The sequence below is a fragment of the Hylobates moloch genome, unplaced genomic scaffold (genome assembly GCF_009828535.3).
Source record: "Hylobates moloch isolate HMO894 unplaced genomic scaffold, HMol_V3 SCAFFOLD_3, whole genome shotgun sequence".
NCBI classification, from domain to species: domain Eukaryota; kingdom Metazoa; phylum Chordata; class Mammalia; order Primates; family Hylobatidae; genus Hylobates; species Hylobates moloch.
The window spans coordinates 110606336-110633654 of NW_026652278.1; the positions used below are offsets into that span (position 1 = coordinate 110606336).

At 37.2% G+C, this 27319-nt stretch overlaps 1 protein-coding gene, 1 long non-coding RNA gene and 1 other non-coding gene across 3 annotated transcripts in view; 2 read left to right on the forward strand and 1 right to left on the reverse strand.

Moving 5' to 3' along the window:
* Positions 1-679: 679 nt before the first annotated feature.
* LOC131383110 (uncharacterized) lies at positions 680-1841 on the forward strand. The gene is made up of 2 exons (XR_009212880.1): positions 680-1148; positions 1641-1841. It is a non-coding gene; the product is annotated as an uncharacterized LOC131383110 (long non-coding RNA).
* Positions 1201-1331, forward strand: LOC116466192 (small nucleolar RNA SNORA24). The gene has a single exon (XR_004247431.1). It is a non-coding gene; the product is annotated as a small nucleolar RNA SNORA24 (small nucleolar RNA).
* Positions 1842-2059: 218 nt separating the features above from the next.
* PRSS12 (serine protease 12) overlaps positions 2060-27319 on the reverse strand; it is a 74756-nt gene continuing 49496 nt past the window's right edge. Inside the window, exons 9-13 of the mRNA XM_032146373.2 lie at positions 22211-22416; positions 17942-18020; positions 17102-17224; positions 4859-5139; positions 2060-4270 (exon numbers count right to left, since the gene is read on the reverse strand). Coding sequence (XP_032002264.1) covers positions 3963-4270; positions 4859-5139; positions 17102-17224; positions 17942-18020; positions 22211-22416 — 997 coding nt within the window. The 3' untranslated portion in view covers positions 2060-3962. The remainder of the gene's footprint in view (positions 4271-4858; positions 5140-17101; positions 17225-17941; positions 18021-22210; positions 22417-27319) is intronic.

Below are 27319 nucleotides of genomic sequence, written 5' to 3' on the forward strand. Positions count from 1 at the left end.
CGGGTCTAACATCCTTTCATTTTTTTGAGACGGAAACTCGCTCTGTCGCCCAGGCTGGAATGCAGTGGCGCGATCTCAGCTCACCATAACCTCCACCTCCCGGGCTCAAGCGATTCTCCCACCTCAATCTCCCGAGTAGCCGGGACTACAGGCGTTCACATTTTTGTATCTTTAGTAGAGACGGGGTTTCGCCATGTTGGCCAGGCTGGTCTCCAACTCCTGACCGCAAGTGATCCGCCCGCCTCGGCCTCCCAAAGTTCTGGGATCACAGACGTGAGCCACCGCGTTCGGCCCCTTTTTCTAATACTGTCTAAAATAAGTATTCTAAACAGGAAACACCAAAAAAAATCCCTCTCGCTTTCGTGACCTACACCGGTAAGCGTCAGGATGTTTCCCTATCGCGAGAACCTTTTGGCTCTCGTATGTGCGCATGCGTCTGGAACCGGAGCCAGGAGACCCGCTCAGACGTGGACCACGGGCGGGGAAGAGGGGAAAAGAGCCGCGGAGGGGGTGGCCGAAGGAACAGGTGGAGCCGCGGCGGCGCCAGGCGGGGCTAGGCGGGGCTAGGCGGGGCTAGGCGGGGCTAGGCGGGGCTAGGCGGGGCTAGGCGGGGCTAGGCGGGGCTAGGCGGGGCTAGGCGGGGCTAGGCGGGGCTAGGCGGGGCTAGGCGGGGCGGGGAGTGAAACAACATAGGCTCCGCCCCTCGCGGTGCTTCCCCCGGAATAGCGTCATCAGTTCTATAAGAGAGCGTGTGCCGAAGGCCTCGGCCTTTCACATTCGGGAAGCGTCGGGGTTAGGTGATGGTACGCAGTTGTCTTTCGTAAGTTAAAATGATAATTGGGCCGAAACTTACTGCCTTACCTAAAAGGCAGCGCAGTCAGGATACTGGTAGGTCGGGGGCGGCTTTGGAAACCCTTAAGTTTTCAAGCATGCGCGCACTGGAGTGCTCATCAGGTCGCGGGGCGGCCACGTGCAGCCCTGGACCCTGAACCCCGGCGTGCGTGGGCCGTGGGCCCTCGGGGAAACGTTCCGTGCACTCGGGGACTCCGGTGAAGCCTGTTTCGCCGTCGGTGTCATGTGGCCATCTTGAGTCTACTCTGTCGCTCCTGTGCCATGGCACCCCGAGAACCGTCAGTTTGAGCCAGATGGTGAGTAATAACCTGTAGCAGTTTGCTTGCTGGTTAATTCTGGATTGTGAATCTCCATGTATCTTTGGGACCTGTCAGCCGTGGCAGTCTCCCTTCCTAGCCATGGAAGAGCATATTCTTGTTTATTGGCAAAGCTGTCACCATTTAATTGGTATCAGATTCTGACTTGCACAAGTAACATTATTCACTGTTAAAAACCTAGAGGGTGCCGGGTTATTGGGCAAACTTTTCTAAACCGTTATTCAAATGTTTCTAGGAAGCTAAGCTGAACACATTACGATGGATGATGGAAACATAAAGTATATTTCTTTTTTCATATTCTTGAGTTAATCTGAAACGCCTTAGCGCCAGGACGTTGGAAAGCTAAAGTTGGCCCGTTTTGCTGTCTTTGTAGTTTAAGAGTTAACAACCAACTGAATTAGCTGATAAGATCTCAAAACAGTGAGGTAAGTACACAGCTCGGAGTTTTATACTGTTTTTTTTCTCTTGCAGACTATCAAGAAATCCAAAGTGGTAATGGGCGAAGTTTATTCAGCATCCGGCAATGGACTTATCGTAGTTGGGGAAACAGGTGTTCCGAATAATGTCCTGGAAGTTATCAGGACACGTATTTTAAATACAGGCCTGAATTTTTTAAAGTAATATTTAAGGTGGTCCGTGATAATTAAATAAAATGCTTAATTCATGTGGCTACTCATTGTTCCTTGACTGAGTGATTAATAGACGGAAAGGTAGTTAATAGCATAATACCTCCTATTTAGTGTTACACGCTCATGTGGAAGTAGTGTGAATGCGTACAGTTCTAAGGTTATTGCAGCCTTTGTGAAAAATGTAAAATATAAAAATTACTAGGTTACCCCCAAGGGAGAGAGCAGTCTTTTTAAACCATGCAAAAATTTAAGGCAGCTATACAAGGTGAAAAGTTATGTATTTATTTACACAAATATGCACAGAACACTTTTATCTTTCAAAAGTCATACTTAAAACAGTTGGTTATAGTAAAAGCATGTTGTATGAACCATGTATTCTTAAGGATTGAGCAAACTGCAGGCTGTTTGCTGCCTTTTAGGTTTGCCAGTCCCTGATCTACTTGAAACATAGATGTTGCTTGCTCCAGCACTGTAGTTTAATTATAAGGGCAGCCTGTGAGAAAGTTTCAATAGACATTTTTCTCACCTATATTGCACGTTTTTCTGAAGCCCTTGTGCAAGTGTGTGCCATATGTAGCTCTATTTACATATAAACGCTGCTTTAAAAGTTTTATCAAAATCATGAGTTTTTACAAAAGTTTTTAACGCTCTTCTGCATTACATGCAGCGTCGCAAATCTGCAAAGTAGTAAAACTATAAAGCACCTTTAGGTTTGCACCAGTTATTACAGAAATGGGGATTTGTGAAAAGGATGTAATTTGATGTAGAAGGGCAAAGTCCTTTAATGACTGGCATTCAAGAGGATTACTTAAAACAATTCGAAAGTTCATGCTAACCTATATTTATACTACTGGGACCTGGGGAAGGATCCATGACATTGAAGTATCTTGAGTGTGCCTTTTAAATTTGAGCATTATTGCTAAGAATGTTCTGTAAAGGTGCATAGTTAAGCAGCTATCCCTTAACTCTTAGAGAAATAGCCAGAGGGAAACCAATCATTTAGGTAGGAGAACCATGGGGAAAAAATCCAGCATTTTTTCTGGAGTTTGGAATCAGTGTTTCACCAACTGGTCTCACTTTGAGGCAAGCCTGTTTTCCCCCATTTGAAAACAAGGGCTGCTACTATAAGATCTACTGGCCTTTTGCAAATTGTCAGTGATGTGCAAAGCTGCCTAATGCAGTGCCTGGCATATGTTATAACTGCTGTATGTATTAGAACTTTTCAATGTGTAGGCCGGGAAAGCATTTTGACTAGTATGTTTTAAGATTGGATTGTATCAGGTTGGTCTTGGGAAAACCTGCAGGTATAAGTCAGTTACAAGGAAGTGTCAGTAGATGGCACTCTTACATCAAGGTCGGGGAATGTGGACTATGATGAGGTACTTGTTAAAAGCAAATATAGTAGGTATGTTAATGTGTTGGATAAACTAGGTTGTATGTCCAACTGGCATTTAGTTACCAGAAATCCTTTCAAATTTTGCTAGTTTATACACTGTAGGTAGAAAGTATTTTTATCTTATGGTTTCTGTAGCACTTGGTACTCAACAAGGATACTTGTTTCCAAATATCAGATCGCTTTGAGAATATATTGTGACAGGCAAATGTCCTTGAGGCTTACTACTCCTATTCAGGCCTAAAAGTTTATAGTGGAATTCCTTAACCATTGATTTCCTCACTTGACAAAGGCTACAGAGAATGAAGATTTCTTGTCAAGTCTTTTGAAAAGATCTAAGCATAAATATGCCACTCTTATGAGTGTAGTAAAGGGTACCGCATTTATGTCAAATGCGGGTACTTAATATGAATTCAGACACCGTTGATTCAATTATAAGGGGCTCTCAATTCAAATGTAAAAATGATCTTTTGTGAAATCAGCATAGAATGATTTTCAGAAATAGGGATAGATGAGGCTTAGAATAAGTCACTCCAGTGAAATTAGGGTAGACGACAATGTTCATTTAAGGATTATTACTTCCACTACACTGAGGTTTCTGAAAATGTTCAAATTTCTCAAAAGCAGCAGGGGATACACAATTTTTTACCACAACACAAAGCAAAAACATGGATCTCGCCATTTGTTGTCATCTCTGCTGAGTGCTAATAGTGGGGGTTCGAAGTTTTCCATTTGTTTGTTTAAATGCTGCTTTGAAGTTTCCATGAAGAATTACAGTTTGGTGACACTTTTTATCCAAGGTACAAAGGCTGACACTTTGGTATAAACACCAGGAGAATCCTTGACTCCACAGCCATGCCCCCAGGAGGTCACCCCATACACCACCCAGCTCTCTCCGGGCCGTTCACACATGAGTGGTCCTCCGCTGTCTCCCTGGCAGCTGTCCACGCGTTTGTGTTCATGGAGGTTTCCAGCACAGAGCATTCTCCCTGTAAACCGACCCTTATAACGTTCTTCACAAAACCTCTTAGGAAGTAAGGGAATGGCTGCTTGTTGTAGTGTTCTTGAATAGGCTCGTCCTACTCAGACCAAACACCTGATTAGTGGCATTCCAGATAACCATCACAACATTTAACAGTTACTGAGCATGTAATAGTCATGAAAATAAAATCCCTGTTGTGGCATTAGTGTAGTTTAAAATGAGCAATGACTAACTGGTATGTACTGTTGTTAGCTGCTTTTTTAATGTTGACACAATCTTAACCTTTACAAATTTATTTCTCAGTACCGAATTGTCTGAGGAATAATGAATAACATTTATGGATTTGTAGAGTAAGGTGACCTAAGAAAGCACATTTGTGCAGGCTTTCGTATTCTGTATATTAAAAAGCATAGGCTGCGTTAATGCTGGTTTCACATTAGCACATCAATTCATATATACTTCACTGAATTAAACTGAGTTCTCAGTTTATGCTAAAGTTCTCATTAGAACCAACAATACCTCCAGAATATAAGTCTCAATTACATGCATGCATTTCACACTAAGCAAAATTTCTCCAAATAAGTCTGAATCCAAGTAAGATCTTACTGCCCATTGCACACCCAAATATGTGGATGATACCAGACACAAAAAGGTGCCCTGCTTTGTTTTTTTGATTATGCCTTACCTGTGTCACCCCATCCTGTTATGTAACAGTTGGATGCTGTTTTCTGTGGCCTCTCTCTCCAGAGTGGTAAACAGGCTGGCAAAACGTGGCTGCTGAATCTGGCACATTGCTCTTCTGGTCCTTGTAATCTAACCAGGGCTATGTCGTAATCACTGCTGTCGGGTCGATACTCCCGATGAATCACAATCTGTTGAACTCCAATTTCTTCCTCAAACTCCTCTGGTACCAGAGTATGATAATCTCCAACCCTAACAGCATAGTTCCTAGTGCTGTTGCCATACCTGAGAGGCAGAGAGTACTAATGAGAGACTTACTTCAGATACTGAAAATTATTGATTGTCAAGAAGGAAGACTAATGAAGATACAAGCCTTTCTTCCAAATCATCAGCCCCTTTTGTAAATTCAACCTTTCCATTATCTGACCGACCATTCCTGATCCTCTACTGCAAACCCATTGTCATAACCTCTTGTCTTCATTTCACTATGTAATCTGTTCTCCAAGAAGGAGCAAATGTGGAGGATGAGTGGAAAATAAAGACTAATCATTAACCTGTCATTTCCCAAATGAAAAGGGATCAAAACAGGAACAAATAGGTCAAAATTATTGTCCTGTGTTTGCCATTTTTGTTGCTCTGTTATTTCCAAGAATTGTTAGTTTGTCATGAAGTTCTGTGAGGGCAGAAACTAACTTTGTGTCCCCCAAAGTACTTAGTAGAATCCACTTCACTCTTGCAAGGTGGACTTAAACTCCTTCCCTTTCCTCTAAAGTGAATGCAAACCCAAACTATACTTTCAGATCAACATATATTCATTCTGTCCTTTCCCCTTGTAAATCTTTATTCAGATGTCACCTCAATGAAGCCTACTTTGACACCCTCATATTTAAAATTGCAACCCATCTTTCTTTGTCCTCCCATCATCAAACACTCCCAATATCATTCATCTCAACTTTTCCTCTTTTTTAAGCATCACTTTCTAACAAAACTATCTAATTTACAATTTATTACATTTATTCTCTCTGCTTGAGTCAAAGCTATTCCAGGTCAGAGATATCTTTGTTGTGTTCACTGATTAATCTAAAACACCTAAAATAGTGTTGTGCCATTAATTAGGAATGCAAAAAATTGATTTAGTTAAGTTAGTGAATGTTTATTATTAATGTATACTTTCCATACTCCATTAAAGTAGAAGCAATATTTACCAGATGGATAGTTCTCAGCCAATCTTTCAGCCATCATACTTGAATTCTGATACCGAACCCACCTAAAGCAGGGTTTCTCAATCCCAGAACCTATTAACATTTTGGACCAGGTAATTACCTGTTGTGAGGGCTGTCCTGTGCATTATAGTGTGTTTAGAAGCATCCCTGGCCCCTATTCACTAGACGCCACTGGTACAAGGTACACACACCCTCCATCCCCAGTTGTGATTACCAAAAATGTCTCCAGACATAGTCACGTGTTCCGTTAGGCAAACTGCCCCCAGTTGAGAACCTCTGACCTAGAATGCATGACACAACCCATCTCCTAGTTACTTCCTCTTTTTCACAGAAGACTAGAGCACCATGCTCATTGCATTCCACTACTTATAACGTTCTTAAGACTTAATTTCCAATAACTTTTCCTTTGTAGTTCCCTGACTTATTCATCTGCAATGCGTGTATTCTCCACCTCATCTCAGCCACCCACTTACAATGTAAGACCTAGACCTTGTATTCACCAGATAACCACACACCTCTGAAATCTTGATTTCACACATACCATATTTCTGCCTTCTGTTTTTACAGCTCTAAAATCCTTCAAACCCATTGAACTTCTATCCTTTGGCCCCGCTATTTTTTCATTTCAGTCTTTTATGACTTCCCTTATTATCTGGCTTGGATTCCACCGTCTGCCCATTACAACAATCACTCTTGAAAAACTACCCTGCTTGTCTTTTACCTGCCAAAACTCCAGGCCTGGTTTCATCAGCTCTACCTATTTTGTGCCGGCATCTAACTGTTAAAGGGGGGAGGCATGCATGTAACAACTTTCACCTTAATTTTTTTTTAACCGAAACTTGGGTCTTTTATTGTTTACAAGATCTGTACTTGAATATGAACTTAGAACTGAGTTGGTATTCAAAAGCTTGGCATTTTCTAGTGTCTATTTAAAATAAAACTTCCCACTTCTATAAAATTACTGGAGGTTATGAGATGCCTGAATATTCTAATCCTTAAGTAGGACTCTTGACTATCTTGTATATTAACTGTCAGCACTCAAAAACTAAACAGTGCAATAAAGATGATTTGGCTTATATAGCCACCTACTGTTGATCTTTAATATTAATAGTTAATCTGTGATTTCTTAAGACTCAATCTTAAATCATCACATATCTTTAAAGTTCAGAGGCTTTTAAATATATTGTGCCTAAAGTATATGCTCTTATAGCTTCCTTGAAAATTTAAGTAAAATTTAGGATTATTTCACATACTGAAACTGTAAAAAGTAATAGGCATGGAGAGAAATCAAGTACTTATTTTCACTTCTACTTTCTGTGTGCTAATAATATCACTAGTATATTCATCAAATTTTATTAACAGTACATTCACATATTTAAAGTAAAACCCCAAATGATTTAACACTTTTCCCACAAGAATTATTGTAAATACATCCTTGAAAGTACTGCTGAAATGTTGCATTTATCTTTTTAATAGAATTTAAGAAATTATCTAGAGTTGTAGTGCCCGATATGGTAGCCACTAGCTAACCATGGTTATTGCAGCACTTGAAATATTGTTAGTCTGAATTGAGATGTGCTGAAAGTACAAAATACACAGAAGTTTGAATACTTAGTATGAAAAAAACTAAAATATTGTCCCTATAGATAATAAGAATATTAAATATCTCAACTTTTCTATTAGTTACATTTTGCAATGATAATATTTTAGATACACTATGTTAAATATATTATTTAAAGTACTTTGACCTGTTTGGTTTTTATCTTTTTTTTTTTTTTTTTTGAGACAGGATTTCACTCTGTTTTAAGTCTTATTGCGACAATATTTTCCATTCTGTAAGAAACAGCTGTGACGCTTGGCTAAAATAATCTTTGCAGCTAAACTGGCTGTATAAATCTATTCCACATTATCTATAAAAATTGAGTCTTCAGCCAGTAAGCAAAGAAACAGGACATTACTAGCAAAGGCAATTTATTTTTAAAATAATATCAATGTTAAAGCCCTGGGCAATCTTGCCTTAATGTGTCATTTCATGCCAAGACTATTGCAGTAGTCGCCTGAATGGACTTGCTGCTTCAAGTTTTAAATTTTTCAACCCATCCCTCATGCTGCCGCCAGAGTGATGTTTCTGCCTGATAATATAACTCCTTCTGAGTACCCTTCAAGGGATCCCCAATCTATGTGAAATTCAAATTCCTTAAATGATACGCAAATCCATCTAAGAACTGGTCCTTGTTCCCCTCTCTGATACCAGCCTGGCCCCTGTGCTCCTGTCATTTAAACCGTTTGAAGAGCTGTCTTACAAACCCACGTCATTATCCAAACTATGTGCAATGTTGTTTCTCTCATCCCCTCTATCCTAATATGGCAAAACCTGATTTTGTCCTGATCAAGTCAGAGATCTCCTAGGAGGCTCCTCTTAATCCTCTGCTCTCCTGAAAGCTAGCCAATCCTTTTGAACACTCTCAATGCATATGTAACAGTTTCTAGGACTTAATTAAAGGCTTCTCAAGGGCAAGGACCATGCCATGATCACTATTGTATCCTTAGCACCCAGCAAAGTGCTTGGCACAGAGAAAGCGCTTAATAAATATATACTGAATGAGTAATTTTGAAAGACATTCATGTCCACGAACATACACTCTCATCCCTAACTTACTGAAATTAAAAAGAGATCTTACCAATTACCATATTGTAACAAAACTATCAAAACAAGTTTCTATTTCATATAAAAACCCCATGAAAATCCAATGTTCTTGTTAATGCTGGCTATTCATCAGAATCACCTATACCACTTTAAAAAATATAAATGTCCAAGCCATACAATCTCTGAGAATATAAATTAATACAGCTGGTGTAGGATCATAGGTGGTTCAGATCCACAGTTAGACTTGGGAACCACTGAACCAAAGACTCAAAAGTGTGGGCATAACTCCTGCCCGTACATGCCCAGAATTTCACTGGATGAAGTGAGCATCCTAAGAGATTACTAATAGAAACCAAAATGCAAAAAGCATACATGTTCCATACATACATTGTGTTCTTGGATCAAGTAGATTTTGGCAGGTAAACCCCAGAATTTGTATGCTCACCAATCAGCAGTTAATATTAAACTGAGAATAAAAATATTTACCTAACAAAAAGGCAAACAGTACCATTCTTGTCAAAATGAAGTTCTTTGTTAGTTCATATATATATATATATGGAATACACACACACACACACACACACACACACACACACACTTTTTTTTTTTTTCTTTTTTGAGACAAGGGTTCACTCTGTTGCCCAGGCTGGAGCGCAGTGGTGCAATCACGGCTCACTGCGAGCCTTGATCTCCTAGGCTCAAGCCATCCTCCTGCCTTAGCCACTCAAGCAGCCAGGACCACAAGTGCATGCCACCATGCTCACTAATTTTCAAAAATTATTTTTTGTAGAGATGGGGTCTCACTACGTTGCCTTGGTTGGCCTCAAACTCCTGGGCTCAAGTGATCCGCCTGCCTTGGCCTCCCGAAGTGCTGAGATTATAGGTACTGCACCCGGTCAGTACCTATACTTTTAAAGTTGTCCTAATTTAGGGAAATGTACCAGCTAAACCTAAGCATGCAGTCTCACACTCCTTTAACTCCAATTATTCTTAGAATATATTTTGTGCTTAGAATTTGAAGAGCATCTGACACAAGATTGGAAAAGTTTTCCAACCAAATTTTTGTCTTCTAGTGTCACCTCTCCTAGTGGGTATGATTATATGCTTTAGGGATAACACTTTGGCTGAAGTACTCAATATGTGTGTGGACTTCAGAAGTATCTATTACGGTTCTAGGCTTCTCAAGACAACATATAAAGCAATCCTCTTTTGCAATGTATTTTAAGGTCTTTCTAGTTGAACTTTTGTTACTTTGATAGAGTTTATTTTATCCAAAAATGCTTCTAAAACAAACATTTCAGGTTTTGACTGACACATCATTCAGTTGTTTGCTTTGCTGAAATGCCTTCAACTCCCCCTCAAATAAAAATTGGATGAAATTCCCAGACAAGCTTGAGCAAGAGAGGATCTGAGACACAGTAGTTTATTAAAATCCAATGTCCAAGTTTCTCTGAGACTCTGAGGCTAAAGTAAACAACAACAACAACAAATTACTAGAATTAAAAGTAGAATTAATTCAGGTTGCAGGGTCATATTCTTTGTGTTTCTTCTCTACATGGATTCGTCTCTACAGGAAAACAATATTTTACATCAGGCCGTGCACATCTGCTACTACTAAAATCTGTTTTTCCTCTCTCTGGATGAAACTCAAAAAGTAGTTGACTAAAGTTGTTTATGTAAATGGTTCCAATTGCTTACAGAGAAGTAAACCTCAGTAGAATCTTGCATTAGCCCTTACACATAAATACTACGTGTACTACAGAAATAGTTTTAGCATGATTGGTGATATGTGTATTACCAAAGACTATGTTCCCAAGAGCTCTGCTCTACCATGTACTATGTCATGATGAAACATATATTAGGCACCTGACACACTGTGTTCTTAAAAAGTAAGTCCCATTACCTCTGTGGCCATCTCTCTAATTAGAAATATCTAGTAATTTCTAACAATTTCCAGCTACTATTGCATTTCTAGGGCAAAAAGTCAATGAGATAAAGTCAGGTAAAGTTATATTCTTGAACAAGTCCACTTGGAGTAAAATTACAGAAATAAGAAAGCCCTTGTTTCAGGTACATTTATTCCTGCAAAATCATGTTTGTTACCAGAATAAGTAATTAAAAGAAATTAATATTCAGAAACTTTTGTCTCAGTTACTTTGCTGCACCACAATAGACACGCAAGGTCATTTCATGGTACTTCTAGTTACAATCTAGAATAGAAAGCAAAAATTAGCAGTTTATATTATGTAAGATTCACAAGCCAGCTACAAAAGAACTTAATTCATCAAAGTTTCCACTTCAAATTGCCAACAGGATACTGCATTCCATATGTATTGCATTAACATTAAGAAAAATGTGAAAAATGAGATTGCCTTTAAATAGTGATTTACCAACTACTTCAGGTGTGCTTGTTACATTGGCAAGGAAATGTGTGAAAGCTATGAGGGAATAAGAGTTGAGTTATGAAAACTTTGCCAGCCTTCACATAAAGCACCCTTAAAGAGACTACTCCACATGAAATGAGTGTAACTGAGGCTAGTGGCATTATGGCATTAATATGGCAGAGTGGAATTATGGCATTTTGATCTCATCCTCATCAGGCCATCATTCATAGATTATTCTGATACAAAGATTATATAAAACAGTGACTATGCTATGAAGCAAACAAATGAGCATAAAAAGTTCTCATCCTGTATAATAAAATAACACAAATGGTAATAACAATCTATGCCTTATTGTCCAGAAATGGCTGCTCAAGAACACTGGCCTACATCACTGCAAGAATTAGGTACCAAGGAAGCTCTGATGAACAAGAAATCTTTAGGTATACAGAAGACCAGTAGTTGATAAAGCAGTGGAAATGTCAAAAGGGGGTGAGGGGAAGCTAATTTCAAAATATGAAATCCAGTTCCCCTACCTATAGGCCTTATATTAAACTAAGGTATCTTTCACCTGGCATCTAAAAGGACAGGAACCTCTCAGAGCCCTACTACATTGCTTCTATATTACAGTCTCTATTTTGCAAATTTCAGTGTTTCTGATGATGAAAGGAGGATTTGTTTTAAGCAAAAGTTCCTAAATCTAGGAAAACAAAATTTGGAGCTTGTTCTAATCACTATTAACTAGCTGTATGCCTTTTAATAAACTTACTTCAATAAAGATGTGAGCTGTAGCCTCCTTAGGCGCTCCAAACAGGAAGTCTATGAAATCCGGCAAAGGTTAAAGACCAAGTCAGAAGGATATATAACACATTTGCAAAGTAGTTTTCCCTACTCACATTAAAAGAATCTTGTATTATAGCCAAAGCATATCAAAGCATATCAAAATGCTGCATATCCTCTGCTCTTTAATCAACTATTTTTATCTTAAACTGTGCAAATAATGAGAAGAAATTCCAAATGACATATGGAAGGAATTATCTGTTGATCTAGGTTTAAAAACATCATCATCCTCTAAAAAGTCCAACATTCTTAAATATATTCACTATCTGGCAACTGAGCCACCACTTTCATCATGCAACAATCATTCAGAGTATCTAATATGTGCCAAGTCATACAGTAGACACTTGGTGTATAAACAAAAATGAGACGATTACTGACTTTAAGCAATAATGTAGACAGAGCAGGCCAAAGGAGAAATAATGACATGTAAACAAATAAATCCAACAATAACAACAACAACAAAAAAGCCCATCCAGGGAACCCAAAAGTTAAGGTTTTTAACCTCAAGTGCAACTTTTGAGCAATCTTCCTACTTTAATACTTTAAGCCTTGAACTCCTATGACTGTAACTTTTGGCTGATATTTGAAAGACAAGAAATCTTGAATAACAGGAAGATAATAGATTATTTTGCTTAAATTCAAAGCCCCAAAATAGGCTTCTTCAAGTTCTTTGCAGTTTTATACCTTATTCTTCTCCATTAGTAAGTGAAATAAAATCATCCTCAGTTCCCTGCTTTCACCAATACAGTCTTCAATTCTTGCCTTTAAACTCCAACATAAAAATAGCCAATGTTTGTTTTGAATTTTACAGTTTATAAAATACTTTCACATACTTTGCAGATCATTTGTTTCTCACTGTGGAACATTATTATCTTCATTTTACAGAGGTAAAATGAAGTAACCCGAGACTCCAAGAGGTTAAATAATTTCTGCAAAGTTAAACAATTAACAATTGGAAGAGCTAGAATTGTAACCCTGGTCTTGGTGGCCAGATCCAAGTCTCCTTCTGTTGTATTGTACCAGGCTCTACTGATTTCTAACAGCCTCTCTACCTTCACTCCCTCCTTTCCTTTTCACCTATTTCTATTATTACAATAATCTTATAACTGGTCTCCCTCCAGTATAAAAGTATAAAATTAGGTCCCTTCCTCACAGTCCCTCCAGTTCCTACTTAAATCATTTGGTAACGCAGACCAATTTGCCAGAAAAAGGCATGTAAGTACAAACATATACAAAGATTTTTTTAACATAATGTCAAGCCCATTCACAGACGCCCCCTAGATTAATAACTTTGCCTTACCCCCTCAGATAGATGCCATAAATCTCCAAATGACTCATCTCCTAAAACTCTTCCTTGATCATCTTTCAAGGCTCAATACTTTAGTGGTTTCCCACTGCCTAGTAAATCAAAGAGAAATCCACAACCCTGGCATCCCAGGCCATTCTCGTCTCTCTCTTCTAAGCTCACTAACAAATCCCAGATCCTGTATTCCAGGTAATAATTGCCATCCTTCAAACACAGCTTTTGCTTTCTCACCACAGTACTCTAAACACTACATCTTATCTACCACCAGCCTCTACCTTCACATGAACCTAACCTCTCTCTGCTTAAACAGACTCCTTAACAGAACTCACTTTTCCTCCCACATATAGCCCATTCCATCTTTGAACTGTCCTCGTGTCAAAGAAATAAAAAATAAACAACAGAAAACTCTTTTCTGTGTTAAAACAAAAATTATCTTACCTCCCTTTAACATTTGTGGTATCTTCAAAAGCCAACAAATCTAATCCAAACCCACACAATCTTTCCTTTCTGCTTGCCCTTCTTAGAGCACCATGTCCTTTTCTCATCGTGTGGCACACAGAACTGAGCACAGTTCTCTCTGTTTGATGGAAACAGTGCTTTTCTCCCTGACAGTCGCCAGAGCACAGAAAGACAGAATAGCAAGGTTCTTCACTGCTTTGTCTGGACACCATTCATCAGTGCTACCCAAGACTGAATTAATTGCATGGGCAACCATATTGTATTGCTGAGTCTTACTAAAGTTGCAGGACGCTAAAACCAGTGAGTTTTTCACTTGCGCTGTATTTCAGCCAAATTTCCTGGAACTAAAGGCAGCATTTTATTTCATCCTTATTCCATATTGCTTGTTAGAACCAGCCTATCAAGATATTTTGCCAGGTGAGGAGAGGGAACTTAGAGGACCAGTCATTAAGTGCAGCAAACCACGATGACAAGCGTATACTTACGTAACAAACCTGCACGTTCTGCACATGTATTCTGGTTTTTTTTTTTTTTTTTTTTGAAGGAATTTTTAAAAATTGGTCTTCCCATATATGAAAAAAAAGATATTTTGCCATCATGATCCTACCTTCCAACATATTACTTGTCCCTCCCCTTCTTCTGGCACCCAAAAATATAATCAATTTACCATCAGTGTTCTTTATCAGTTTAGCAATTAATACGTTGAACATGACAAACATAAGCGTCTGTCAATTCCACGTATCTTCCCCATCATCATTCTTTAACTATCTCTCCTCTAAGCAAGTGGGTCTCAACCTAAGCAACTCCTGGGTCTCATCTCCAAAGATTCAGCAGATTTAGAGCAGGGGCTCAGGAACCTGGACTATTAACAAGCTAAATGAATCTAACATTGCGGTAAAAATATCTCACTTTAAAAATGGTGCCCTAAACTTTATCTGGTCATATCAGCAAAGTCAATGTCTCCTTCCTCTCAGTTCCTGTAACTACATAGTAGCAAGGATTCTATCTGACTTGTTCTCCACTATATCTCTGGTACATAGCAGGTGCCTGAGAACATTAAGGCTCAATAATTATTTGTTAAGTGAATGAATTAATATGATCTTTATTGTTTATGCCACTCAGGTAACACAGGAATGTGTTAAACCCACTAGTAAACAGGTGGACTCTGAAGCTCAATTATATCCCCAAATGGCCACTGTGATGTAAAATACAGGTTTGGTCAGGCTGGGAAGGCAAGGCGGATGGATCATTTGAGGTCAGGAGTACAAGACAGCCTGGCCAACATGGTGAAACCCCATCTCTATTAAAAATACAAAAATTAGCCAGGCATGGTGACACACACCTGTAATCCCAGCTACTCAAGAGGCTGAGGCAGGAGAATCCTTAAACCTGGTAGGGCGGAGGCTGCAGTAAGCCAAGATCGTGTCACTGCACTCCAGCTGGGGCAACAAAGTGAGAGTCCATCTCAAAACATAATAATAATAATAAATAAATAAATAAATAAAATACATATTCTCTGCAGCACCTTGAATGTGGAAGATGACTGCACAAATATTTACTGAAGTACAAAAATGGAAGAAAACAGAGATCCTAGGAACAAGGATATATGAGAACTTGGCATATGACAGCATAATCAGTGTGTAAAGACTAGAATATTTAATAAAAAATGCTACAAACACTATCCATAAAGAAAAGTATAAGATTAGGTCCTTTCTTCATACCATATACTATAAACAAAAATAAACTGGAAAAATTAAACTTCTAAATATTAAAAGCAAAACTATAAAGGTAATTTTTAGGAAAAAAAAAAAGAGAATATCTTCACCAAATGGGGCAAAGCAAAGATTTTTTAAGTAAGAAATACAAAGCTTTTGTAAAACTTTTAAGAAAATGATGACACTTTTAAATATATTAAGATAGTTTTGTAAGAAAAAGACCATAAACAAGTAAAAGGACATGGTCCAGACTAGGAAAAAGTACTTGTAACACCTAACAACAAAGACTTAGCACACAAAACATATCCAAAAGTTTAAAAAATCAATTATAAATAGACAAATAGCCCAATACAAAAACAGGCAAAGTATATGAACAAAGAATTCATGAAAGAGGAAGACATTGGTCAGGGAAATACAATTAAAAAGAAACCCCAAAACTTTCTGATTGGCAAAATTTTTAAATTTTGATAGTATCAGGTTTAGGTGGAGTCGTGAGGAAACAGGAACTTACACATTGCTGGGTTATCAACTGACACAATTTCTTCAAAGGATAAATTGGTAAGGCTTGAAAAATTGAAGGGAATCCACATTCCAGGACCAAGAAAAATGTCCCCACGTGCACACACCCAGTGAGACTTGTACCTGGTTGTTTATTGCAACATTGTTTTCTATCAATGAAAGAATGGAAAGCAGCTAACTACGCAGCAACAGGGGAATAAATAAACTAGTTCAGTCTTTCAATAGCAGTTAAAATTCATACAGCAGTTAAAGTGAATGAACAAATCTGCATGGATGGATTACAAGTACATAATGAGGTAAAGGTATGTACCATATGATACCACATAAGAAAAAACAGAAAAATTTCTGCTTGCAAAAATGTTTCAACAATGTACACATTTTTTTAAAACTTCATTGTGACAATGTTCAAAACAAAATTAAAATATTATAATGAAACTCTGTACTCAACACATTGCTTTAATAATTATCAATATTTTGACAAGCATTGGTATACATATTTAAATACCAAAATTAATGCTGAGGAAAGGGCCATTAACCAAGGCCCACAAAAAAGCACTAAACAAGAGAAAGGAGAGCCGGTTCTATTGCAGGATCTGCCACCATGAGCTCTGTGACTCTGGTGACTCTGCATGACCTCTCCTCTGAACTAGGAAGACTTCAGAAAGGACTGATAAAATGTTTGGGACAAGAAGAAATAATCAGGACTAAACTATAGGAAACCAAGAATGAAACAGATGCAACCTTTCTCAAAGGTACAAAACACCAAGACTCAAAGGATCAAAAACACTACAACTGCATTCCCTACTCCTTATCATTTATAACTAAATAATCCGAGGTCTCTTCTACTGCTACAAAGATATCATTTCAGCCTCAGATATGTTCTTGCGGGGAGCACTGACATTGCTGCCTCCTCTCCATAAACCCCTCTTCTTCTATTCTCCCTAAATCCAGAGTTTGCTTTAACACCCAGGTAGCAAGTGGCTTTCTAAGGGCTCTCTTTGCTCCTTTTGTCACTCACTCATTCTACAGGGCTGCTGGCACGAGCAGCGAAGGCTCATAGCCTGGCTCTGATACCTTGAGTGCTGTACAGCATGAGGGGATTGGAAGAACTGATGAATAGAAGCTACACTGGGCTGTTTGGGAAGGTGGACACATACCTCTTGAAACAGTGTGCTGCTGTGAGGACCCAGCAGCTACTCAGGAGCGTAGCCCCGCAGAGGAGCCTGCCATCTCCATGGGATGATTTCAGCCGGAGAGAAACCTGCCAAGGCCAACCACCCCTAAGAAGAAAATGAGCTACACATCAATGTCAGTAAAAGGCAAAAAAGCAAAGGAAAGCACTGGTTAAAGCAATGGCTTTAATAATTTTAATGCCTTGCAGGTGGGGGAAAAGGAAAGCAAAAGGGACTCCAGGATACAATCCATTCCTACTTTGAGAAGCAGACCCCACAACTCTGAGCAGGCCCGGCATCAGCAACTCTGAAGATTTGCTTATAGGCATTTGTATAGATCCCACCTATCTGACACTCTTAGAAACAAGTTATCTTCTTTATATTTCATCATTTAAAGTGCAATTTCTCTCCTCACTCTACCTCGCCTATGCAGTCTAAAGAAGTATTTAATAAAGTTTTCCATTAGTAAATTCTACAAACAGAAAACTTAGATTAAACTGAGTCAAGTCTGAAACAAATACATTCTAAATTAGATGAATCTTTGTAGTTATACATACTTCCAGGTATCCTGTTAAATTATTTTGTTTCTGCCATATAACTTTTCAGCAACACATCTAATCTCTTAAATCAGGCTAGTATAAGAACATGGTCTTACAAAGTAAACATAGGTCAAAGGACAGTGAAATTATCAGTGAAATCTGAATTTAGTTTAGAAAATAAAATGAGTACAAGTCCCTTATATAACAGAACATCCCCCAGTTTGTAACATTCGATGTATATAAATAATTCTGTAATATAAAAAATCTCTTTTGGAGGAACTTTTACCTTAAAGAATTTTTCCCACCAATGATCCGCTTCTGCCGACGGTGCAGTAATCTCAAGCCACAAACAGATGAGAGGGACTCTGAAGCAGAAATAGGTCATTAATTAAACTATCACATTGCTGATGGAGGGGTAAGATGATAAGTGACATACTCCACTGATGCTTCCTCCTCTATGTCAAAATGCCTTTTCTCTGCAAATTAAAACTTTTCTTGTAACAAAAATAGTTTTCTCATTTGACTAAATGACAATAATTTGCAAGTAGACAAGAAACATTATGAGGTTTCCCATTCTTCACCTCTGAGGGTTCATGGGCTGCTGACTGGTTTGACTCTGTCCAGTACTTTATCCTGGTAGGTGCCTATATCTCCTGCTGCTATTTTGTGTAATGTATGGAACAACATGTATAGAACATTAAACAAAATAAGAGAACTGCAAAGGCAGTAATGGCCTAAACTACTTACTTTCCACACACAACACTGTTCTAAGTCACATCTGAAAATGTAACTCAGAAGAGCAAAGCACATTCCCAGGCTAGAATTCTGATCTGAATTTACATTTACTTAGCATGTCAACATACGGAAAGGGTTTGCTAAGCCAATTTAAGTGGTAAACTATGGTTAAGGGTATACAGGCAAACCTCCCAAGGTAACAGACTTCTGTCAAGAACATACAAAAAAGAAGAATTAAATCAAAAATATATGAAAAGGCGGTATATGAAAGAAAGGCAAATACAACAGGTATGACTAATTTTTAAAATATTTGAGAAAATAGAGCATTTCTTCATGTGTTTTCTGGCTGCATAAATGTCTTCTTTTGAGAAGTGTCTGTTCATGTCCTTTGCCCACTTTTTGATGGGGTTGTTTGTTTTTTTCTTGTAAATTTGTTTGAGTTCATTGTAGATTCTGGATATTAGCCCTTTGTCAGATGAGTAGGTTGCAAAAATTTTCTCCCATTCTGTAGGTTGCCTGTTCACTCTGATGGTAGTTTCTTTTGCTGTGCAGAAGCTCTTTAGTTTAATGAGATCCCATTTGTCAATTTTGGCTTTTGTTGCCATTGCTTTTGGTGTTTTAGACATGAAGTCCTTGCCCACGCCTATGGCCTGAATGGTATTGCCTAGGTTTTCTTGTAGGATTTTAATGGTTTTAGGTCTAACATTTAAGTCTTTAATCCATCTTGAATTAATTTTTGTATAAGGTGTAAGGAAGGGATCCAGTTTCAGCTTTCTACATATGGCTAGCCAGTTTTCCCAGCACCATTTATTAAATAGGGAATCCTTTCCCCATTTCTTGTTCATCATCACTGGCCATCAGAGAAATGCAAATCAAAACCACAGTGAGATACCATCTCACACCAGTTAGAATGGCCATCATTAAAAAATCAGGAAACAACAGGTGCTGGAGAGGATGTGGAGAAATAGGAACACTTTGACACTGTTGGTGGGACTGTAAACTAGTTCAACCATTGTGGAAGTCAGTGTGGCGATTCCTCAGGGATCTAGAACTAGAAATAACATTTGCCCCAGCCATCCCATTACTGGGTATATACCCAAAGGAGTATAAATCATGCTGCTATAAAGACACATGCACACGTATGTTTATTGCGGCACTATTCACAATAGCAAAGACTTGGAACCAACCCAAATGTCCAACAACAATAGACTGGATTAAGAAAATGTGGCACATATACACCATGGAATACTATGCAGCCATAAAAAATGATGAGTTCGTGTCCTTTGTAGGGACATGGACGAAACTGGAAAACATCATTCTCAGTAAACTATCGCAAGGACAAAAAACCAAACACCGCATGTTCTCACTCATAGGTGGGAATTGAACAATGAGAACTCATGGACACAGGAAGGGGAACACCACATTCCGGGTACTGTTGTGGGGTGGGGGGTGGGGGGGGCGGGGACAGCATTAGGAGATATACCTAATGCTAAATGACGAGCTAATGGGTGCAGGAAATCAACATGGCACATGGATACATATGTAACAAACCTGCACATTGTGCACATGTACCCTAAAACCTAAAGTATAATAAAAAAATAATAATAATAAATAAATAAATAAATAAATAAATAAATAAATAAAAGGAAAAAAAATATTTGAGAAAATAGGAGAATTTATATAGCGGTACTTTGTTTCTTTGGTTAAATATATGTGTATAAAGTATAGATATGTACTGTTTTTCTATCTAAGAGGAGGAGGGTGGGAACTGTGCCAAGAACAGGAAGACCTAATCAACACTAATGGTCTTTCTTAATAACCAGGTAGAAGGGAGCCCAATAGGGAATCAGCAATAGTTATTTCTTGATGGAGAAAGAGGTTCAACAATGTGTACCAAGATGATTAATTTGCCAAATGATCTCAGAGGTATGCTGTCAAATTTTAACCTTCATCTCTTAGAATATGAGTCCTCTAGATGACACTGCAAATTGTAAGATATTAGAAAAAACATGTTTCCAATAATGCTCCAAGTTGGGTCAATGTATATGATGCCAAGAAAAGGAATGATGTAATGTTTAAAACAAGCAAAATTTTAAGTTTACATCATTCTGGGGCAAAGAATCAGACTGCAAGAAAGTAAACTCTATTTAAAGTCATACACTATTATTTAAAATTTTTTAAAAGAAAAATGAAGTTCATTTATAAACGGAGCCCATCAGATGACCAATAACCAATGGCTTCAGTTTGAATCACATTATATATGTCACCAGGTCCTGAGTATCAACATAAAATAAACTGGTTAATATGCCAGATTCTGTAATCTAGCTAGGCTAAGATGAAATCTTTTTACTTGAAGTATGGTAGCATTGCCATAACCATGGAAAGGTATCAAAAAGAATATTGCTATAATTCTAGGAAGGCATTAAAAACAAACATATAAATAATGAATTTTTTATGTTTTTCAACTACTTATGGAATTTCACATAATTCAAAGAATCACTTATATCCCATTTGTAATGGTAATTTAAATTATTAAAGGGAATTTAGCAAATTAAGTTATAATCAGTATTCAGGGGAAAGGGCTGGCCAAATCATTTGCATATATACATATATCTATACACACACGTTCATATATAAAAATATATAAAAATATGTATATATATTTAATATATATGTATAGAAAATAAAGTGAAAAGGATTGTAAGTGTTCTTTTCACAATCAGAAGCCCCTTAGCAAAGAATCATATTAACAACATCCAATTCATTTATTAAAAGGTGTTAGAAAAAGAGAATGCTCAAATATAGGTGCACCTGATTTTAACAAAATCCAGTGTATCAGAACTATAAACTTTCAATCCAGATAAAGAGGTGACTGTTTTCATAAAATGTACCACAAATTTCTCCAAAATAGCTCATTCTCTCAGTCATTTAAAGAATGTTTCATAAAAATTAAATAGGCCGGGTGCGGTGGCTCACGCCTGTAGTCCTAGCACTTCAGGAGGTTGAGGTGGGCGGATCACCTGAGGTCAGGAGTTCTAGACCAGCCTAGACAACACGTGAAACCCCCATCTCTACTAAAAATACAAAAATTAGCTGGGCATGGTGGCAGGCACCTGTAATCCCAGCTACTCAGGAGGCTGAGGCAGGAGAATCGCTTGAACCCAGGAGGTGGAGGTTGCAGTGAGTCGAGATCACGCCACTGCACTCCAGCCTGGGTGACAGAGCAAGATTCTGTCTCAAAAAAAAAAAAAAAGAAAAAAAAATTAAATGTACACAGAGCTTTCAAGAACTCTATTCATTTAAAGTATGAAACATTACTGTATCATACGAAAGGATTACTTATCATTTTCCTTAAATTTTTAAATTTCAGAGAATAAAATCTACAAAAGATCATTTTCTTTTTGAAATTCATTTTTAAATATCCTTGTTTAAAATATTAGTAAGACTTTAGAAATGCCTTTAATTCATTTCTATCCTTTTTATGAAGTAAATATCAATTCTGAATCTTCAAAGATAGCAACAAGCATGAGAGCTTTATTACATCCAAAAGAGGACATACAGAAATGGCTACAAAAGTGAAATGGGGATGATCCCAGAGATTACAAGGCCCTGTAAATCCACTCCTACCCCTGAACCTTGTTCTACCTGTCAGCCCCACCTAGGCAAGTTTGCCAAGAACTACTGGATCTAAGTAACAGCACAAGACATGGGCCTGTATACGTTCTTGTTGTACTCAATTTCTGTTATCAAAGTACTGCTTATAGTAATGCAATGGGAATTAGTATTCCTTGACTTTTGAGGGCTCCAGAAGGTGACTTACCTTTATTACTGTTACCTGAGGCCTTCTTGCCAAAATAATCACAAATAACTCCTGCATCTTCACTGTGCCGGCAGTTGTGTCTTCCAATATCTTGCTTGATACAGTCAGCCAAGGACCTCTCATTTCCTGTGCACTTCACATTATCCACATGGATGGGTCCTTTTCCTTCTCCAAAATAAGCCATGGTTCTTGCTCTGGCAGGACCCCTGAAAACAGAACATTCTTAATGATGTGAAGAATCAGTCAATCATATATCTGAATAAATCACAACATGTATTCAATTTTATTCCTTAATTTTTACATATTAAAATTAGCATCTGCATGTGCTAAAAACCATTTGTTTCATGACTGTTAAAAAAATTTAAAAAGGTAATAACTATACCTTGTCTGTTGCCATACTCCACAGCTACTTTATTACATCACTTGCCTCTAATTTAGCTTTTTCTAAGAAACTCACATTTAATGGCACATCAAAAAGTCATGATAGTCTTTAACTTTTGTTTAAGCAGGAAAAAATCACCTCTAAATTTCTTACCCTCTTAAAGAGTACAATACTCTCTTAATATTGGTAAAATATTGCAAAGAAAATGATGAGATTAAATAATAACCTACAGAGCTAAGAACTAATTTTTTGCCTCCTTTAGAAGAAAAATGTACAATTTTTTTAGGCCAGGCACGTTGGCTCATGCCTGTAATCCCAACACTTTGGGAGGCCAAGGCAGGCGGATCACCTGAGGTCGGGAGTTCAAGACCAGCCTAGCTAACATGGTGAAACTGTTTCTACTAAAAATACAAAAATTTAGCTGGGCGTGGTGGCACGTGCTTGCAATCCCAGCTACTTGGGAGGCTGAGGCAGGAGAATCACTTGAACCCAAGAGGTGGAAGCTGCAGTGAGCCGAGATCGTGCCATTACACTCCAGCTTAGGCAACAAGAGCAAAACTCTGTCTCAAAATAAATTAATTAATAAAATAAAATAAAATAAATTAGCTGGGCAAGTAGTCCCAGCTACTCTGGAGGCTGAGGTGGGAGAATGGCTTGAACTGAGGAGGCAGATTGCAGTGAGCCGAGATCACACCGTTGCGCTCCAGCCTGGGTGGCCAACCTGCCCAGCTAATTTATTTTATTTTATTAGGCCAGACTTCGTCTCAAAAAAAAAAAAAAAAAAAAAAAAAAGTAAAATTTTATATATTTATTTACTTTTTTAAAAAGACATGGTCTCACTTTGTCACCCAGGCTGGAGTGCAATGGCGTGATCTCGGCTCACTGCAGCCTTGACCTCTTGGGCTCAAGAGACCCTCTCACCTCATCCCCCCAAGTAGCTGGGACTACAGGCGCATGCCACCACGCCTGGCTAATTTGTTTGTATTTGTAGTAGAAACGGGGTTTCACCATGTTGCCCAGGCTAATCTCCAATTCCTGACCTCAAGCGATCCACCCACCTTAGCTTCCCAAAGTGCTAGGATTACAGGAGTGAGCTACTGCACCTGGGCTAAAAGTACAATTTTTAACAGAGACAGAGAAAAACAGGAATCATGACTAGATGGCAGATTTACTTTCAGTTTATTAATTTTTTGTTTTAATAACACATTTTAAAGTATGCAAATACAAAAAATTTAAATGAAATAAATATTTCAAACTAACGCCATATTTCGACCTCAATTTCTGATAAATTAATGAAATAGTTATCAAAGGCAAAAGCTTTCCAGATGAATTATTGGAAAACTACCCTTGAAATCTCAAGTTAGGGAAAAACTTAATAAAGTGGACATAGAGGGTATAAACTATAAATTTTAAAATTGATAAACAAAAATTAAGAATGCAGCTTTACTAAAAACTACCCTAAGGAAAGTGAAAAGATCAATTTAAAAGTTGATATTTGTAGAAATATATTTGTTGGTAAATATACTTTCTAGTAGAGAAGAATGGCATACGATATACAAAGAAATCATTTAAAAAATAAGTAATCTGTTTTTAACAAAGCTCTAGGTGATTCTTCTGCAGATAGTTCTGCATCAAACTTTGGCAAAGAAAACTAAGTTATTAATCCATTGTTGCACATGTGTTTTAAAATTATTAGACTTCTTACAATTATACATATATCCTTATACATAAATCTTTGTGGGCAGCTTAGATTTCTTCCTAAAAGTTTTATTCCATTTTTTTCTATTTTTTAATTATATAATTTATTGTATTATTCTTTTTTAATTTTATGTATTTATTGTATATCACTGTTCTTGTCTGAAATTTATTTCTGTCTTACTATTAGTGTTAGTAAGAAATCTAGCTTTATTTTTGTCCCTAAAGTAGTTGTCCCAATAACCTGCTGATTTGAAAGGCTTTCTTACTTATCATGCTATATACGCACAAGCCATTTCTTGGTCTTTATAGTTCAGTAATTCACAACTTTGGCTACCCATCAGAATTGCCTTTGAAAACACTTAAAATATAGCAAAACCTGAACCTCATCTCACATGAACTAAAGTAGAATGGGTAGTATTTTTTTAGTTCCAAAATGATTTCAATCTACAACCAAGGTTGATAGCCACTGCTGCAGTGTCACTGACCTCTTTGACTATTCCTGTGCCAGTACCACATGGATTGGATTTCAGATGAATTTGGAAGTCAAATCCCCCTCCCTACCCCATATGCACACCAAGAAAAATGAAAGATTTTTACTAGCACAGTACTTAATGTATAAATTTATTTCCATTTTGTCTTCACATTCAGGATTGCGGTATGTCTCTTCATTGATAAGGTCTTCTAGCTTTAGTAAAGACTTAGGTTCTTCACATAGGTCTCAATTCTCACAAAGTGTATTCCTAGTTTTTGTTTTGTTGTTAGTTTTTGTAACTTCTACAAATCTTTTTTTCTTTTTATTTTCTACTTATCCCATAGGCAGACCATTCATTGCCTTTTAAGCGTTTATGTTTTATCTTGTTACATTAATAAACACTAGTTCTAGTCTCTTTCCAGTTGATTCTCTTGGGTTTTCTAGGTGAACAATTATATTATTCACATAAATATTCTGACCCTTCCTTTTCAATACTGATACCTCAATTCTTAAGGCTTTAGTGCAACCTCCAGACAATGCTGTCATTGCAGTAATGGCAGGCACTCTTTTGTTCCTATTTAATGCTTATTTGTGATATAAAATTAAAGCAGTTTAATTTTGTTCTCAGCTTCCTAAGGAATGTTGATTTTATCCTATAACTTTTCAACATTATTAAGATGAACATATTTGTTTAATCATTTATTAAAATTATTGTATATTTATGGGTGACACACTGAATTACATTAATTGAATGCCTCAGTTTGAATCACTCTTACATTCCTACAACAGACTCCACTTATTGGTGGTATATTGCTCTTAATACATTGTTGAATTAAATTTGCTAACATTTTGTTAGCAAAATAACTTTGTATGTAGATTCATTAGACTGAGGTATAGTTTTCTTTTTTGTGTGTTTACTTACCTAGTCTTGAAATCAAATTAAATTAGCTTCATAAAATTAATGTAAAGATTTCCATAAGTTTCTTTGCTCTGCAACAATTCATGTAATTCAGAAACTGTCCCTTAAGGACTGGTGAAAAGTCCAGCAAAAAAATCAGTCATTTCTTTCATAGCCATTAATCTAATTGGGTTTTCTATCTCCTGTATCAATTTTGATAATTACATTTTTATTGAAAATGTAGTTTCCCAGATAATCATCCATTTAATCTAGATTTTCAAGTGTATTTGCTAAAAGTAGTTCGTATTATTAATCTTTTTTTTTTTCCTTTTTGAGATGGAGTCTCACTTTGTTGCCCAGGCTGGAGTGCAATGGCACAATCTCAGCTTACTGAAACCTCTCCCTTCTTGGTTCAAGCGATTCTCCTGCCTCAGCCTCCCGAGTAGCTGGGATTAGAGGCATAAGCCACCACAGCAGGCTAATTTTTGTATTTTTAGTAGAGACTGGGTTTCACCATGTTGGCCAGGCTGGTCTTGAACTCCTGGCCTCGAGAGATCTGCCCACCTCAGCCTCCCAAAGTGCTGGGATTACAGGTGTGAGCCACTGTGCCCAGCTGTATTATTAATCTACTAAGGTTTTTGTTTAACCTTCTATATATCTGTGCTTAAATTTCTTTTCTGTTCTCTATGTTTATTTGTATTGTCTCTCCTTTTTCTTAGGCAAAATTGCATAAGATTGTTGAGATTGTTGTTTATTAACCTTTAAAAATAAAAATAATTGCTGATAATGTATAGGTATAATGTAAAGAAATTTGAAATTCAAATCGGCATAATTTGAAGACAATAAAAAATTAATAGAATTTGGAAACAAAAATTCCAGATGATTCCCAGCAGTTTCAGAGGTGAGAATGGGTGGAGGTAGAAAGTAAACAACAGTATGTTAAATGTCTTTATCTTTTCCAGGAAGGGGAAGTTACAGATAATAATTTCTGAAATTATTAAGAAAATATGTTACAGTATGTTTGCTAAAAATTTAAAAAGAACTTCTAGAAAAACAATTAAGAATGTTGAATTTCTAGACCACTGAGAAAAAAATGAAAATTGAAAATTGAATTAATCGTGCAAATCAAAAAACAGATGATTACCCAAAAAAACAGAAAATAAAGCATGATAAATAACATAAAACTAGATGGCAGGTAGAAGCAGACATACAGAAAATAAAATTTAACTTATTTAAATAAACCAAAAGGATCATTTCTTAGCAACTGATCAACTTACAGACTAAAAAAACACCATTTTAGATATATCAATAAGTAGAAATTAGATAACATTTTAACAAATAACAGCACATGATTAAATAAATTCTCATTGATATACTGAAATCTAACATTTTCTTTTGACTACTCTTTCTTTAAACAATTAAGGACTCTGCCATCCATAGAAAAAAGGGAAAGGCTTCTCACTGGTTTACTGAATCTTGTAATTCATAGCTGAAAATTTCAATGACACAACAGTTTCTAATAATTAGTCTTTAAACTGGATGTCAAGTGCTCCTGGTATATAATAACTTTCCAAGGGATACACAGGCTCTAAAGCAATCAATTTTTATATCCTCAAATTTCATGTATATTCTTTCTTAAAAATAATCTTGCTGCTATCA